A 17,169-nucleotide genomic window follows, 5' to 3' on the forward strand; every position below is an offset into this window, starting at 1 on the left:
GTCTCCCCCCCCAGACTCCCTCTCTCACCCCTCTCCCCCCGTCTCCCTCCCTCTCTCACCCTGTCTCCCCCCCAGACTCCCTCTCTCACCCTGTCTCCCCCCCAGACTCCCTCTCTCACCCCGTCTCCCCCCCAGACTCCCTCTCTCACCCCGTCTCCCCCCCAGACTCCCTCTCTCACCCCGTCTCCCTCCCTCTCTCACCCCGTCTCCCCCCCTCTCTCACCCCGTCTCCCCCCCAGACTCCCTCTCTCACCCCGTCTCCCCCCCTCTCTCACCCCGTCTCCCCCCCAGACTCCCTCTCTCACCCCGTCTCCCTCCCTCTCTCACCCCGTCTCCCCCCCAGACTCCCTCTCTCACCCTGTCTCCCTCCCTCTCTCACCCCGTCTCCCCCCCAGACTCCCTCTCTCACCCCGTCTCCCCCCAGACTCCCTCTCTCACCCCATCTCCCCCCCAGACTCCCTCTCTCACCCCGTCTCCCCCCAGACTCCCTCTCTCACCCCGTCTCCCTCCCTCTCTCACCCCGTCTCCCCCCCAGACTCCCTCTCTCACCCCGTCTCCCCCCCAGACTCCCTCTCTCACCCCGTCTCCCTCCCTCTCTCACCCTGTCTCCCCCCCAGACTCCCTCTCTCACCCTGTCTCCCTCCCTCTCTCACCCCGTCTCCCCCCCCAGACTCCCTCTCTCACCCTGTCTCCCTCCCTCTCTCACCCCGTCTCCCCCCCAGACTCCCTCTCTCACCCCGTCTCCCCCCCAGACTCCCTCTCTCACCCCGTCTCCCCCCCAGACTCCCTCTCTCACCCGGTCTCCTGGGTCGCTGCTGACGAACAGAGGAACTTTGTAAGCCACCAGGTCTCTACGGGCGACGCCGCTGTAACCCCCGGCAACCAGCAGCACTCTCCCCTCCATCACCGCAGCAACATGGGAGTAACGTCCTCGCACGGCCTCTCCCCCTGAAAAGAGAGAGGGATTCAACAAATATACATGAAGATCTAAGAGTGCATGTGCGTGGCATGTGCATGTGGCTAAAAGCAAGCGAGGGATTGTGTGCATTAACGAGTTAGAGAGAGAGAGAGAGAGAGAGAGAGAGAGAGAGAGAGACTCACTGTGTACGAGGCTCTCTCCGGCAGACACCCACTGGTGACAGCCCAGGTGGTAGAAGAAGATGTCCTCTTCGTAGCACTTCTCCTCCAGGTAATGGATATGGACATTCCCTCCTTAGAGAGAGAGAGAGAGAGAACGCGTGGAGAGAGAGGGAGAAGGAAAGAATGAAGGAGAGAGAGGGAGACAGTGAGAGAGAGAGAGAGAGAGAGAGAGAGAGAGAGAGAGAGAGAGAGAGAGAGAGAAAGGGAGGGGGAAGAGGGAAGAGTGAATGAGAGAGAATAAGACAGAGGGAGAGAAGATAGCGAGACGGAGAAAGAGAGTGAAAGACAGAGAGAGAGACATTGAAAGAGAGAGAGACGGTGAAAGAGAGGGAGATGGTGAGAGAGAGAGACGGTGAGAGAGAGAGAGACGGTGAGAGAGAGGGAGAGACGGTGAGAGAGAGACGGTGAGAGAGAGAGAGACGGTGAAAGAGAGGGAGAGTGAAAGAAAGGGAGAGAAAGAGACGGAGGGAGAGAAGGTAGAGAGAGGGGGCAGAGCGTTAATTCGCCTTATTCACCTGGCAGCCATATTGGTCAGTCTGGGGTGCGGATGCGGAAGTGCCCGTTGACTAAATGTTCGCTGTAAAAACACCACTTCAAGAACCGAAATAGTCAAAATAACAGACTGAATACACTATCAGGGTTACAAACTCATCATTACCAGACTCTGTTTTTCACTGCCGTTGTTTTCGCGTTTGGAAATACATGGAGGTGAATGAGCCATAGTTAGCCGTCAGCTGCATTCACTCCCATGTATTTCCAAACGCAAAAACAACGGCAGTGAAAATCAGAGTCTAGTAATGATGAGTTTGTAACCCCGATAGTGTATTCAGTTCTGTTATTTTGACTATTTCGGTTCTTGAAGTGGTGTTTTTACAGCGAACTTTTAACACTGAAGTCAACGGGCACTTCCGCATCCGCACCCCTCATTACGTCAGACTGACCAATATGGCTGCCAGGTGAATAAGGTGAATGGGCTGAACAACACTCAGATTCCGAGGCCCCCTCGTCCAATCGGACGCTGCGCCGTCAGGACCTCGTCCCCTCACCATAGACCACCATGTAGTTGCCGATGACCGTGGCGGAGTGGAAGGCTCTCTCTCTGGGTCCCGTGGCGGGGAACCGGGAGCGGAACGAGGTCCAGAACCGCCGGTCGACGTGGAACGCGTCTGTGGAGTTCACTCTCATGCTGAACCTGAGGGCAAGACGGGCGGGACAGAACCAGATACATTCACAAACCACAACGCAGCAGTCCCTGAGGTGTCCATGTCAGTCCCTGAGGTGTCCATGTCAGTCCCTGAGGTGTCCATGTCCCTGAGGTGTCCATGTCAGTCCCTGAGGTGTCCATGTCCCTGAGGTGTCCATGTCAGTCCCTGAGGTGTCCATGTCCCTGAGGTGTCCATGTCCCTGAGGTGTCCATGTCCCTGAGGTGTCCATGTCAGTCCCTGAGGTGTCCATGTCCCTGAGGTGTCCATGTCAGTCCCTGAGGTGTCCATGTCAGTCCCTGAGGTGTCCATGTCCCTGAGGTGTCCATGTCAGTCCCTGAGGTGTCCATGTCAGTCCCTGAGGTGTCCATGTCAGTCCCTGAGGTGTCCATGTCACTGAGGTGTCCATGTCCCTGAGGTGTCCATGTCAGTCCCTGAGGTGTCCATGTCCCTGAGGTGTCCATGTCAGTCACTGAAGTGTCCATGTCATCGAGGACCTGACCTGGGATCTGCACGCCGGCCATGTGGTGAGAAAGGCACAACAACGCCTCTTCCACCTCAGACGGCTGAAGAGATCCTAGATCCTACGGGCCTTCTACAGAGGCACCGCTGAGCTGGTCCCTGACTGGGAGCATCACGGTGCACTATGGGAACTTACTGCTCTGCCCTCAAGCGCAAAGTGCCGAGGGCAGCGCTGTCTGCCCAGCACATCAGTGGGTCTGTGCTCCTCCCCATCGAGGAGCTATACAAACGCCGGAGTGCCGGCAAAGCTCATCATAGACCCCAGCCACCCAAACCACGGCCTGTTTCAGCTGCTGCCGTCTCGCTAGCGGTCATGCAGCCTCCAGGCCCAGACCTGTAGGCCCAGGGACAGCTGTTTCCATCAGGCAACCAGACTCCTGAACAATGGTCACTAACACACACCCACACACAACGACGCTCATTACGCTCGCTCACTATAGCCTCCTATTATGCCGTATTGCACCGTTTTAAATTAGCTATTGTAGCCAGGGGTGAAAAATTACTTTTTGGCTCACGGTGAGTCACCTGCCAAGGGGACTGTAGATGAAAAAATCTACCAGCCAAGTATATCTTTTTTTCAGATAGCCTTCCGAAATCTAGCCGCCAATTGGAAATTTTGGCCGGTGGCAGGTGTTAATTTTAAGCCCTGGTTGCAGCTATTGTTTTTATAACTATTAGTCCCTAACCCTAGCCCTATTACCATTGTAGCCATTGTTTTTATTACTATTATGCTGTATTCTATCTTGTGTTGCTATTATGTCACAACTACAAGGTTGAGGAGCCAGGACCCAATAAATTGCACTCCCCCTCTGACACCTTCATACGTACGGGTACAGACACTGATGCGCAGCAAACGTAGGTTTATACACACAAGCTCACTCACATCCGCGCTCAAACACTGTGTGAGAAACGTCCGACTCGTCTCCAGTGACGGTGCGTGTGTGAGCGTGTGTGTGTGAGTTTGTGTGTGAGCGCGTGTATGTGAGCGCGTGTGTGAGCGCGTGTATGTGAGCGCGTGTGTGTGAGCGCGTGTGTGAGCGCGTGTGTGAGCGCGTGTGTGTGCGTGCGTGTGTGAGCGTGTGTGTGAGCGTGTGCGTGAGCGCGTGTGAGCGCGCGTGTGAGCGTGTGTGTGTGCCTGCCTGTGTGTCCGTGTGTGAGCGTGTGCGTGTGTGCGTGCCTGTGTGTGAGTGCGTGTGAGCGTGTGTGTGTGCGCGTGCTTGTGTGCGAGCGCGTGTGAGCCTGTGTGTGAGCGCGTGTGTGTGCGTGCCTGTGTGTGAGCGTGCCTGTGTGTGTGCGTGCCTGTGTGTGAGCGTGCCTGTGTGTGTGCGTGCCTGTGTGTGAGCGCGTGTGTGTGCGTGCCTGTGTGTGAGCGTGCCTGTGTGTGAGCGTGCCTGTGTGTGTGCGTGCCTGTGTGTGAGCGCGTGTGTGTGTGCGTGTGTGAGCGTGTGTGTGAGCGTGTGTGTGTGAGCGTGCCTGTGTGTGAGCGCGTGTGTGTGAGCGTGTGTGAGCGTGCCTGTGTGTGAACGCGTGTGTGAGCGTGTGTGAGCGTGCCTGTGTGTGAACGCGTGTGTGAGCGTGTGTGTGTGCGTGTGAGTGTGCGTATGAGCGTGTGTGTGAGTGCGTGTGTGTGCGTGCCTGTGTTTGAGCGCGTGTGTGTGAGCGTGTGTGAACGCGTGTGTGAGCGTGCCTGTGTGTGAGCGCGTGTGTGTGAGCGTGTGTGTGTGCGTGTGAGCGTGCGTATGAGCGTGTGTGTGTGCGTGTGTGTGTGTGCGTGTGAGCGTGCGTATGAGCGTGTGTGTGAGCGCGTGTGTGTGCGTGCCTGTGTGTGAGCGCGTGTGTGTGAGTGTGTGTCTGTGTGAGCGCGTGTGTGTGCGTGCCTGTGTGTGAGCGTGTGTGCGTGCGTGTGTGTGAGTGTGCGTGTGTGCGTGCCTGTGTGTGAGCGCGTGTGTGTGAGCGTGTGTGAGCGCGTGTGTGTGAGCGTGTGTGAGCGCGTGTGTGTGAGCGCGTGTGTGTGAGCGTGTGTGTGTGAGCGCGTGTGTGAGCGCGTGCCTGTGTGTGAGCGCGTGTGTGTGTGCGTGCCTGTGTGTGAGCGCATGTGTGTGTGTGCGTGCCTGTGTGTGAGCGCGTGTGTGTGAGCGTGTGTGTGTGTGTGAGCGCGTGTGTGTGAGCGTGTGTGTGTGTGAGCTCGTGTGTGTGAGCGCGTGTGTGTGTGTGAGCGCGTGTGTACCTGGCCGTGGTCAGCCTGTGGCCCCCGTAGACCAGCAGGGTCCTGGAGGGGCCGTGGAACACCATGGAGTGTCCGGCGGTGGCGGGGGGCTTCCCCCCGGTCGGCTGCACCGCTTCCCACAGTCCGGACCCCCGCAGACTGAACCGGTACAGGGAGGACGAGAACATGTCCTCCTCGGTACGCCCTGGAGGGGGGAGGACAGAGCAATAGAGGCTTCATGGAACAAACATGTCGTTCATACATCTGTTGTGACAGACTGGTTCTCCCCCCCAGAAAGATATCAGTTTGCACCGTGTCGTGAGATCCTAGGGATCATACAACCAATCGGGTGGCGTATTCTACCTCCGAACACATAGAGGTAATTGTCCACTACAGCTGTCGCGTGGTTGGCCAGTCGCGGCGCCCCCGGTGAATCTGACAGGCCGAGCTGCTGCCAGTCATCCTGGAGTGGGCGGTACATCCAGACGTCACTGGCCAGAGCGCCGCTAGCCAGCTCTCCTCCGAAGATGACCATGTTACCCTTCCACTCCACCGCTGTGTGGGAGTGGCGGGCGGCCTGGGGGGGGGGAAACAGGATGAGGTTGAGAACAAAGCAAAAATCTGTTTCAGTCCATTTGAAGGTCACAGTAAAAAAGGGAATAATATAATATAAGAATATTGTATTAATATTAGAACTTAATATAAGGAAGCTTGAATGAGACACAGTAAAGCTTCATATCGCTTGTTCATAAAGACATATTTGGTGTGGACAGGCACTTACTGGGGAGTGTCCGTAGAACCTGTCCTCCCATTGGTTGGAGCTGAAGTTGTATTTGACCAGGTCTCCCAGCGCTCTGTTCAAATCAAACCCTGACACATCAAGCACAAGTTAGCACAGAGCAGAAAAAGCAAACAACATAACTAGATTGGTAAATGACAGGTATTATTATCTCCTTGAATGGACATGTATTATTATGAAATGAATGGAATGGATGAATGGGATGAATGAATACATCTGAATGGGTGACTGCAATAATGAAGAGAGATGAGTGAGTGAGTGAGTGAGTGAGTGAGTGAGTGAGTGAGTGAGTGAGTGAGTGAGTGAGTGAGTGAGTGAGTGAGTGAATGAATGAATGAATGAATGAATGAATGAATGAATGAATGAATGAAGCAAGCCTAGCATCCTGACCTCCGAACAGGTACATGGCCCCAGTGGAGGACAGGTAGACCCCAGCAGAGCCCGTCCTGGCTGGCATGTAGTCGTCTCCGCTGCTCACCTCCCACCACTGCCCCGCCCCGCTGTCGTCACGGAGACCAAGCTGGCAGCTCTGACCCAGGAAGCCCGAGTTGCAGAGACAACGCTCTCCTCTCTGAGCAGGAGGCAGAAAGAGAGAGGGAGGGAGGGATGGAGAGATAGGATGGAGCAGAGTGTAAGACAGAGGCAAGTGGGTATCAGATTCTCTTTGACCCAGTTCTGCATCCGCACCTCCTCCGCTCACCTTGTCACAGAGGCCATGCAGGTCACAGGCCTGGGGGCACAGAGGGGAGGTGCAGTCCACTCCTCCCCAGCCCAGGTGGCACTGGCACTGGGAAGAGACCACGTCACAGCGCCCGTGACCCCCGCAGGCTCCAGGACACACAGAGAACGTGTAGGTGGCATTGAAGCCCAGGAGGTTGTAGTTGGCATCGCTGAAGAGGTGGAGCAGCATCTGGGAAAAGAGGAAGGTAAAGATAGATACAGCGAGGAGGATTCGCGTAGAGTAGATATTCGATTTGACATTGTATTGAGATCCCGCCCTGACAGTGACACTTCGATTGGACAATGAATTCATGCAAAAAGATGTCTCCTGGGGTGCAAAGTTGAACATGGGTCCCTTCGTTACCTTGCCAGACTTGGCTTCTATGGGTTGAGGCAGTGTGGTGCCACTCAGGCTGGCCAGTAGGGGGCTCTGGTAAGAGTCTCCATCGTAGGCAAACAGGTAATCATAGGTGCATTCTGTCTCCATGAAGGTGAAGTTGAGGACGATACGATAATTGCTGCTGGGAGCTTGGAGAGAACAAACAGAGGGGGGGGCGATTCAAAATGTTAAACTACTTTTTGCAGCAACACAAATGTGATCCCATGTCAGAGACACTCCCACGGTCAGGGTTCTACTCGATGTGCCTCTTCATCTCACCTTTGATGAGCCACTCGCAGTTCCCATTCACAGAGTAGTTCCCCGGTCCATCGGTGACATATCCTGGAGGTCCCCTCAGCTCCTGCCTGTGGCCCTTACAGTCCCCTGCCCAGCATACAGGAAGCAGAAGAAGCAGCAGCAGGGGGACAGGGAGCTGGGAGGCCATCCTCTCCCTCACCTGAACCAGGATGGAGAGAGAGGGGGTGGCGAGGTGAAGATGGAGTAGTTGAAGTCAATACCTCAATCACTGGCCGGGAATCTGTTATAAAAAAATGAGTTTTAAATGGCAGTGCAGTACCTCAGTGTGCAGACACACCAATCACTCAAATCTACAAAAACACCAGTCCATCTCACGAGAATATTTCCCCCTAGCTATAATTTCACCAGATTGTGCCAAGAAAATACTAGCTAGCTAGTCTAGCCAACCTCAATTGTACAGAGAGGAAAGCTGCTGTGTGTGAGGTGGCTAGGTTTACCAGATGTTTCTAACGTTAGCTTGCTAGTTAGTGAACTAGGTTGTACTAATGCTCATTGAGTCAGATAACGCGAAGGCAGATAGCTGACTGTTTGCACAACCGTTTGACTACCGATGTTATGGTGCATTCGTTTTTGGTCGGAGGTGGCAAGTCGCAAGTGGGAAAATACCTACCTCCGACCTGTGTGCATTCCAGCTATATACCATTATATCACAGTTACCTAGTTATATCTATATACCATTATATCACAGTTACCTAGTTATATCTATATACCATTATATCACAGTTACCTAGTTATATCTATATACCATTATATCACAGTTACCTAGTTATATCTATATACCATTATATCACAGTTACCTAGTTATATCTATATACCATTATATCACAGTTACCTAGTTATATCTATATACCATTATATCACAGTTACCTAGTTATATCTATATACCATTATATCACAGTTACCTAGTTATATCTATATACCATTATATCACAGTTACCTAGTTATATCTATATACCATTATATCACAGTTACCTAGTTATATCTAGTGCATTCGAGCAACTGGGGGCTGAGAAACATATCCGAATTTGCGACGAGGAAGTGCGAGTTCATGCAGTGTTTTATTTAATCATTCCTAGTAGCAAGTCGCAATTTGCACCTCCCAGTTATAAACGAACGCACCCTAACTAGCCTGGTTCGCTAAGGTTAGCACGCTAGCTCACGCTAGCTATCACTGGTGGGAAATAAACAGCCACAACAAACGTGAGCTAGCTCGCTAGTTTATTTTGCATCGCTAAAGTTGGCTTCAGCTAGCAAACATATCAGATGAATATAGCTCACTTGGCATAGCGAGCTAATTAATCATACTGGTTTTGAATGGTCTTGATTAACGTTATGTGACCATGGCTACGCTAGCTAGGCAATGCTGTTATAGCTAGCTACCGTTAGAAAGAGCATTTTCTCACCAGTTCCCCTCTCTTCGTTTCCGTTGACATTTTACATTTTAAGTAGTTAGATGGTTAACTCCATTTAAGCCCAACGAGGAGCAGGGCGGCTGGGGTAGGAGATCACTGGACCGACCGACCACCCAAGGGCTCGTCCACTCTGGTTCAGGGCTGCTTGGCTGGGATAGAGCCCGTTTTCCTCCAGATGCAAATAATACAGTCAGTAAATGAACACCTCAGTGAATATGGTACAGAGAGTTAGTCTGACTGAGCCAAGTGTGTGTTATCCATCCATCCATAGCATTATGGGGTGGTGTTGCAATGCAGAGAAGCTAAATATCGATCAGGCCCAGATGGAGATGAGTTTGCTGTATATTTTGGTGGCTGTGATAAAGCAGTGGTTACCAAAACAAAAGCCTGACCTGCAGTCGCTCCCTTACATCTCAGCATTGCCCTCCAGAGGCGAGGGACGGTCGTGCCACCAATAAGTTAAAAGGAGAATCTCGTCCTTGGTAGTAGTATACTGTCTACTGATTAATATCAACAACACTCACAGTGACAACTGTAACCGTAGATTTAATCTGTGTTTCCTTTAATGTAGTATCAAATCAGATTAACATCATCATTAGTTTGGCATACATTTGATTATTCTGTCCTTACAACCCATCAACCCATGGGTCAACACAGCTAAGAATACATCCCCAGTGATGATTTGGGTACTTTTATATAGACATACATTTGCGGGAAGGGAATTTACACAATGATATAATAATAACTAATATCACGCATTCTAAACCAAGACACCAAAACCAAGACACCAAGAGCATATTAGTGATCATTGTTTTTTGTTTTTTTTTACAGGGATTACCAGTTTGATTCTAAACTTAAGAAAAAAATCAAATCATAAAATAATTTCAAAGTATCCCTATCACTACTCCCTTTTTCCTAGTCCCTTGTTAAAAATGCTGAGCTCTTATGAAGACACTATAAAACAACACTGTGATTAAGTGTCTGAAGACCCCTCAAGTGATAAATGGAGAGAAAAAAATCAAGGTGATGGCATGAATTCTTTAACGATTGTCATTAAACAAAAGGTATACATCATTCGAAACGTTAAAAGCCTGTACTGTGAATTGTTGAAAACGGTCATCCTACAAACAGCTCCCTCATGAGGTATGAATAGCCACCTTGGCAGGGAGCACAGTCATTGGGGTGCTGTGCAGCCCAGGCCCAAACAGGGGGTACAGCCTCTCTTTGAACTTGTGTGTGTAAGTACACAGGTGCTTTCCTGACACCGCATCCCAAAATGACACCTCGCCTTTATCCATGTTCACCTTGATCCGGATCTTCTCCGGGCGTCGCTCCACAGCCAGCACCGTGCGCTTGGGGGTCAGGGCGTTGTACACCCCTTTGCTCAGCGCGATGGTCCACACCCCTCGCTCTGTGGACACTGTGAACTTTCTCTTACGGGCCACAGACTCATTACACACCCCCAGGATCCACTTGGGGTTGTCCGCGACATGGACCTCCCAGCGGTGCTTGCCGGAGGTGAAGCCCTGGGCGCCCAAGACGAAGACGCAGGGGTCGAAGCGCTCGGGATTGTCGGGCATGGACTGGCGCTCCGGGCTGTCCCGTATACTGGCCAGGTCTGGGGACATGGACAGCCAGGGGGAGGCCGTGTTAGGGTCCATCACCACAGGGACTGCAAGAGAGGGGGGAGAGAGTGAGAATGTGCGTGTGTGTGAGAGAGTGAGAGATGCTTAAAAAATTGATTCAATTTGGCACAAGGGTCTGCTGTACAAACTATTGGAAAGTGGTGTTGGAGGTAAAACGACATCATCAACTCTATGTATACAAACAACTAGTGTGCTGTTAAGATTGGCAAAAAACAGACTTTCACCAACGCCGGGCGGTCAGACAGGGATGCAGCTTGAGTCCGACCCTCATCAACACATACATCAATGAATTGGCAAAGCAATTGGTACGGTCTAGAGCACCGGGCATCCCCCTAGTAGACACAGAAGTCAAATACCTACTGTTTGCAGACAACCTGGTGCTGCTATCACGAACCAAAGAAGGGATGCAACAGCACCTTGATCTTCTGCACAAATTCTCCCAGTCCTGGGCATTCACAGTGAATCTTACCAAGACGAAGCTTATGATATTCCAAAAAAGACCCAGCCTCCAGCACAACAAATCGAAATTCTTTCTAGTTACGATCTCCCTTAAACACACACAAAACTAGACCTACCTCAGCCGAAACATCAACACCATAAGGAACTTCAACAAGGCTGTGAACGACCTGAGACACAAATCTAGAAGGGCTTTCTATGCCTTCAAAAGAACATCAAGTTGAACATCCCAATCTTAATCTGTCTGAAAGGAACATCAAGTTGGACATCCCAATCTTAATCTGGCTGAAAGGAACATCAAGTTGGACATCCCAATCTTAATCTGGCTGAAAGGAACATCAAGTTGGACATCCCAATCTTAATCTGGCTGAAAGTACTAGACTCTGTTATAGAACCCATTTCCCTTTACGGTTGTGAGGTCTGTGGTTCACTTGCCAACCAAGATTTTACAAAATGGGGCAAACGCTCTGCATGCAGAATTCTGCGTGTTCTAATGAGAAAAACACTTCCATATCTACTGGGGCAAATACAGCAATTTGGAAACACAGCAGCAAGATGTGTGAGCAGTTGTGACAGGAAAAGGACGTCCAATGGAACACGACCACCGTAAAGACTGTGGATCAGTATCCCTGAACACGACACTGATCACTGGACATATACACCCTGTACATATACACCCTGTACATATACACCCTGGACATATACACCCTGGACATATACACCCTGTACATATACACCCTGTACATATACACCCTGGACATATACACCCTGGACATATACACCCTGTACATATACACCCTGTACATACACACCCTGTACATACACACCCTGGACATATACACCCTGTACATATACACCCTGTACATATACACCCTGGACATATACACCGTGTACATATACACCCTGGACATATACACCCTGGACATATACACCCTGGACATATACACCCTGTACATACACACTTAAAAGTTACCATTTAAATAGACTTCCTAAATATATCACTTACTTACTCAAAACATGAACATACTAGCTAGCTAGTCTAGCTGAACATTTTGTGACTTTTTGTGATGTTTGCTTTGGCAATGTAATCATATGTTTTCCATGCCCATAAAGCCCTTTGAATTGAATTGAATTGAATTGAGAGAGAGAGAGAGAGAGTGAATGGTCATACAATCAAAACAATGATTTCCAACTCTCTAAGAAGCCATCCATTCCCATTCCATTTCTTCTACTGCATGGAAGTACTCAGTACACACAGGGCCCTCGTCGTGCCTGAGCCTAACCCTAACCATGGATTGCACTCACAGCTTATGACGTGTGTCTGCATGTTCTTCCAGATGTTAAAGCCCAAGGAGCCAACGTGCTGGCCCATGTCCAGCAGCATGTGAGCGGGATTCTCCGGGTCTGGAGTCGTCCACTGGGCTCTACGGAAACATGCCAACATGGAAGATGGTCATGAGGATTTATCTGTGAGATATTGTAACGTTACCTACGAGAGACGATTTAAAACAGGACTCACCTTCTCTTCAATGACTGGAAGCTCTGTAAAAAATAAAAAAAAAGGCTAGATAATCAGTTCAGTGTGGAAACAACACAATATTGACAGAAAGACAATGAGCATGTCTGATCTGGAAATGAACCATCAAAATCCTTCAAACAGTTCCTGCTCACTAGAGGGCGCCGCTGTTACCTTGAGAAAAGTGAGATCCTCGCCCCCCATCTCCCTCTTGACGGTCTGGATCAGCTCAGACAGCATGGAGATGTCCTTGGTCAGCCTGCTGATCATCTCCCTCACCCTGTCCTGCTTCTCCTCTTCCTCATCCGACAGGGCTTTCAGCCTGGCCGCCTCCTCCGCACACAGAATCTGGTGGAGCCTTTCAAACTCCGCCTTGATCTGCTTCTCCGCCTGGTGGGCCTGGCTCTGGGGAAACACCACAGCCACAGACAACCGCAGTGACGATCTGCTCGGCTACACGATCACACATTGATACCACACGCCCCTAACCCTTACGATTATGGGACCCGAGCAGGAACAAATCCCAATCATTTGTAAGTGTGTGGTGGGACATGTAGTGATGGTTTCATTAGACACCCTCATAAACAGTAACTGAACTTCCTGCGGTGTAATATTTTTGATTCCAAATGGAATGAAATGCTGCCCACACAGATTCCATCTGCCTTCGGTGTAACCTGCCGAACAGGATGGTTGCTGTACATTTGTAACAGGCTAATGCTGAATGTGAGGAAGTATGTTGTGTCAGCTGTTATGTAGGATCACATTAGGACACAATGAGAATGGACACCTGCCAGACAGGTAGTGTTGTCAGCGACATTACCTTGATGAATTCAACTGTGTTGGAAAACCTGTTTTTAATCTTTTTGTAATGTTCCACTTTCTCCTCCAAAATGGTGACTTTGAGGCCCAGTTCCGCCTGCAATGGAACACACATTTAACAATTGTCAGTCTGGTGGTAGGTTCTAGTACATGGCCTCCACCCCAGCTTAGGACAGGGTTTCCCAACCGGGGGTCCAGGCCGCCCTTGAGGCCTTAATATTAGCGAGACAAATATTTAGCTAGACAAAATCATGTCACTCAGCAATTTTAACAAAACACATGACATCATATCTGATGAAGGGTCAAAAAGCTTTGTATTTACGGCACTACAATACCATATAAATTTGACAAATTAATCAGAGACTATGGATAGTGTCAGCATTAGTATTACTGCTACACTAGTCTGACTCAACGGATGTAGGTTTTGGCAATAAACCTTGTCATTCGTTGTCACACTGCCCAATCAGTGGCGAGACTGGCGACGCAAATTAATCTGATTCGGGCCGAGAGATTCTCTCGGCACCAATCAGATTCGATCCAGACTATTTTGCAAGAGCACCGTCGCTGTGTCCGGGGCTGGCTCCGCCCAAGACGACTGTGATTGGTTTAAAGAAATACTGCGTTTTTCCCCGGCTATTGCAGAATGGTAATATGTCCAGCCAGACCTGTCTCCGGCGCTGGCACATCGTAAACGAAGTGTGGAGACAGGTCTGGCTATGCGAGACTACTGCTACACTGGCGAAGCGCTTCATGGGCCCAGTCCCAATGTCCACCCTTGCAGACTCACAGACTTAAGGGCGCGCTCCCGCGAGGGTTAAGGGGTGTCCCAATGTCAAATCGGCAAGTGCATGAGGGATCTCTGGCAGACATTTTGAGCCCTTTATGCCCCCTTACCGTAAGCTGCACTTCTGCAGACCTCGCCTAAGGGAATTACCCACAGTTCATATCATTGTGACGTGAAACACGGGGTCACCTGAAGAACAGCCAATAAACAAGCACGGACAGATCAACCAACCCTAATGTTCACGTTACAAAACAAAACATTTTCATGTTTTCAGCTGGACTTGCTTATCTGCACAAGTAGCCTTATAATTATTTTGGTTTCATTATTTTTAAGTATGGGTTATTAACCCCATGGGTTTGTATGTGATTTGGGTAAAAATATGTAGGCTATGGTTATAAATTACATCGATTTCTGTTGCTCTAAATCATATGATTTCCCAGTTAAAAGCAGTATGACATTAATCACACATTTCGGTGCAGTGTTCTTTGAATTGAGATTTCCAACATGAATATGGAAAGAGTTGTGAGGTGCAGGAATGTGTATTATCATTCTTAAGTAAATACTTTTGGATTCATCACAAACAAGAATCACAGGCAGTAATGTAGTTCGCATATGACCACAAAATAAAATGATTTCAACATTTTTTGAGGGTGTTTTGAGGGTAACAGAGTTCGGATAATGTAAAGGGGATTTGACTCAGCCCAAAATTAATTTACATAAAGGCCTACAAGAAAAACATGCAAAATTGAAAATTTGATAAAAAGCCCCACACCCACAATAGTAAGAAATATGTTTTCACGTCAATGTAATGTCGCAAGTGCTGTCCCATTCTTTTTTATACCAATTCGAGCCCTTGCAGCCTCTCACACTCAACCACGTTACCAGGGGACGTCAATAAGTCTGTGAGGGCTCAGGGCTTGAGGGTTTAGGGGGGGTCATTGGGACTGGGCCATGGGTTGTTGTTTTTTTGGGGGGGGGGGGGGGTGCAAAATCCCTCAAGTGTAAGTTAGGGGGGCTCTGGGGAAGGCAGGTTGGGAAGGTAAGTGTAAGTTAGGGGGGCTCTGGGGAAGGAAGGTTGGGAAGGTAAGTGTAAGTTAGGGGGGCTCTGGGGAAGGAAGGTTGGGAAGGTAAGTGCAAGTTAGGGGGGCTCTGGGGAAGGAAGGTTGGGAAGGTAAGTGTAAGTTAGGGGGGCTCTGGGGAAGGAAGGTTGGGAAGGTAAGTGTAAGTTAGGGGGGCTCTGGGGAAGGAAGGTTGGGAAGGTAAGTGTAAGTTAGGGGGGCTCTGGGGAAGGCAGGTTGGGAAGGTAAGTGTAAGTTAGGGGGGCTCTGGGGAAGGAAGGTTGGGAAGGTAAGTGTAAGTTAGGGGGGCTCTGGGGAAGGAAGGTTGGGAAGGTAAGTGTAAGTTAGGGGGGCTCTGGGGAAGGAAGGTTGGGAAGGTAAGTGCAAGTTAGGGGGGCTCTGGGGAAGGAAGGTTGGGAAGGTAAGTGTAAGTTAGGGGGGCTCTGGGGAAGGCAGGTTGGGAAGGTAAGTGTAAGTTAGGGGGGCTCTGGGGAAGGAAGGTTGGGAAGGTAAGTGTAAGTTAGGGGGGCTCTGGGGAAGGAAGGTTGGGAAGGTAAGTGTAAGTTAGGGGGGCTCTGGGGAAGGCAGGTTGGGAAGGTAAGTGTTAGTTAGGGGGGCTCTGGGGAAGGAAGGTTGGGAAGGTAAGTTAGGGGGGCTCTGGGGAAGGCAGGTTGGGAAGGTAAGTGTAAGTTAGGGGGGCTCTGGGGAAGGAAGGTGGGGAAGCCCTGGAGGTGCTGTAGGCCTAACAGGGCTGAATCTCACCTTGCAGAACGGCGCCCCCTTGTTGAGTGGCAGCAGCTCGTGTGTTGGGTGGAGGGTCACGCATTCAACGCACACAGGCTCCTCGTCTTTTATACAGAACATCTGGAACTCTCTCCGGTGCAGGTTACACTGGACCTCGGTGCTGCAGGTCGGGGCGCGCCAGCCTTTCTCCTTCTGGAAAGACTCACACGCGTCCCGGAGAGACCGGTTGGAGATGGGCTGCTCCCCCTCGCAGTTCTTCCTGCACACGGGACACTTGTTGGCCATTCCTCGCCAGCTTTGCTCCAGACATGCTTGACAGAAAGTATGGGTGCAGGAGAGTAGCACGGGCTCCCTGAAGAGATCTTTGCAGACCGGACAGGTGAGGTTCTCCTGGAGGAGATAGGGACCCTCGGACATCTCTTCATTCCACGGACATTCAGCCATGTCTCCCCAGGAAGCGCGTCAAGTTTTCACTTTCAATTTCAACAAAGGCTTCTGAATTAGCTGACAGACTACCAGATAAACTACCAGATAAACTATCTTAAGTAATATTCGCAGCGTCGGTGTTCCTCCTAGTATTTTATTTCCGCGTACGCAAAACTTTGGTCGGGTTATAGGAGTGACGGTTGAACTCCTGGTGGCTACTTCCAACCTTGCCTACTTCCTGAAATGTTGAGACACAGACTTGAGTCATGACTGCCCCTAGTGGAGCTGGAGCTTATTCCAACTTAGCCTAGTATGTGTGGTCTTGCATAATAAAGTCTAGTACAATAAAGTATTAATGTTAAATTAGCCTATAGCATAGACCTAATAGTATTTCAATTGACCATAGAATAAACCATAAAATAATATATTTAAATTAAGCAATTCATGTAAATCTACACTTTGTTATTATGATACCGTGTCCAATGTCATTGTTGGGCATACTGTAGCTTCTGACTTCAGTATAATAACCAGGCCAGGTCAAGCCTGGCTTATGTGCGTGGCTGGCTTGTTTCTGTTCAGGACTGGTAGGATGGAAGCTAGTCATGCCACTGAAATAGCTGTGAATTGAAATGACATGAAATAATGTCTGATACATTAAGATGGGTCTTGTCGCCTGGACACATCGGTTCCAATGCTTCCAGTGCTAATCCAGCACAATAAGAGCGGGATAGCCAGTTAGCTCATGAGCTCACAACAACTAGCAGCAGCTTCAATAACATTAATGGTAGCGGTCAGTGGCTAAAGCAGTTACACTGATGATTCCTGTAACGTTAGCTATTTTGCTGTAGTTGGTTCAACTTCTGTTTATGGACAAAAGTCATTACCTGCTGTTTGGCACTTCCCTTCAGGTGATGAAGTAAGTAGCCTAGACCAAGACACAGTGGCTTATCTGGACATCTTCTTGATTGAGTCAGCAGGTAGCAATGTTGTTTGTAAATAGTTAAGTGTTAATAGGCCTACTT

At 49.9% G+C, this 17,169-nt stretch overlaps 2 protein-coding genes across 2 annotated transcripts; both read right to left on the reverse strand.

The window, feature by feature from the left end:
• Window positions 1–796: 796 nt before the first annotated feature.
• Window positions 797–6,779, reverse strand: LOC311328541 (multiple epidermal growth factor-like domains protein 8; the record flags this gene model as incomplete). The annotated part of the gene is made up of 8 exons (XM_084462494.1): window positions 797–948; window positions 1,102–1,212; window positions 2,187–2,332; window positions 5,092–5,275; window positions 5,434–5,647; window positions 5,852–5,940; window positions 6,260–6,440; window positions 6,570–6,779. Coding segments are annotated over 8 exons (1,287 nt in total), but the record flags the coding sequence as incomplete, so codon positions are not given.
• A 2,594-nt stretch (window positions 6,780–9,373) lies between these two features.
• Window positions 9,374–16,270, reverse strand: LOC311328540 (zinc-binding protein A33-like). The gene is made up of 6 exons (XM_084462493.1): window positions 15,740–16,270; window positions 13,137–13,232; window positions 12,491–12,721; window positions 12,320–12,342; window positions 12,106–12,224; window positions 9,374–10,370 (listed from the first exon to the last, which is right to left on the reverse strand). The coding sequence occupies exons 1-6, from the start codon at window positions 16,163–16,165 to the stop codon at window positions 9,835–9,837; spliced, it is 1,431 nt and encodes a 476-aa protein (XP_084318619.1). The 5' UTR covers window positions 16,166–16,270; the 3' UTR covers window positions 9,374–9,834.
• Window positions 16,271–17,169: the final 899 nt, after the last annotated feature.

Source organism: Borostomias antarcticus, assembly GCF_949987555.1.
Source record: "Borostomias antarcticus genome assembly, contig: scaffold_168, whole genome shotgun sequence".
NCBI classification, from domain to species: domain Eukaryota; kingdom Metazoa; phylum Chordata; class Actinopteri; order Stomiiformes; family Stomiidae; genus Borostomias; species Borostomias antarcticus.

Excerpts from the sequence above, each read along its gene's own strand:
- LOC311328540 (XM_084462493.1), bottom strand. The coding sequence starts at position 16,165 with ATGGCTGAATGTCCGTGGAATGAAGAGATGTCCGAGGGTCCCTATCTC. Across the intron at positions 13,233-15,739 it reads AGGGGGCGCCGTTCTGCAAG|GCGGAACTGGGCCTCAAAGT; the intron begins GTGAGATTCAGC and ends GTTCCATTGCAG. Across the intron at positions 12,722-13,136 it reads ACACAGTTGAATTCATCAAG|AGCCAGGCCCACCAGGCGGA; the intron begins GTAATGTCGCTG and ends GTGTTTCCCCAG.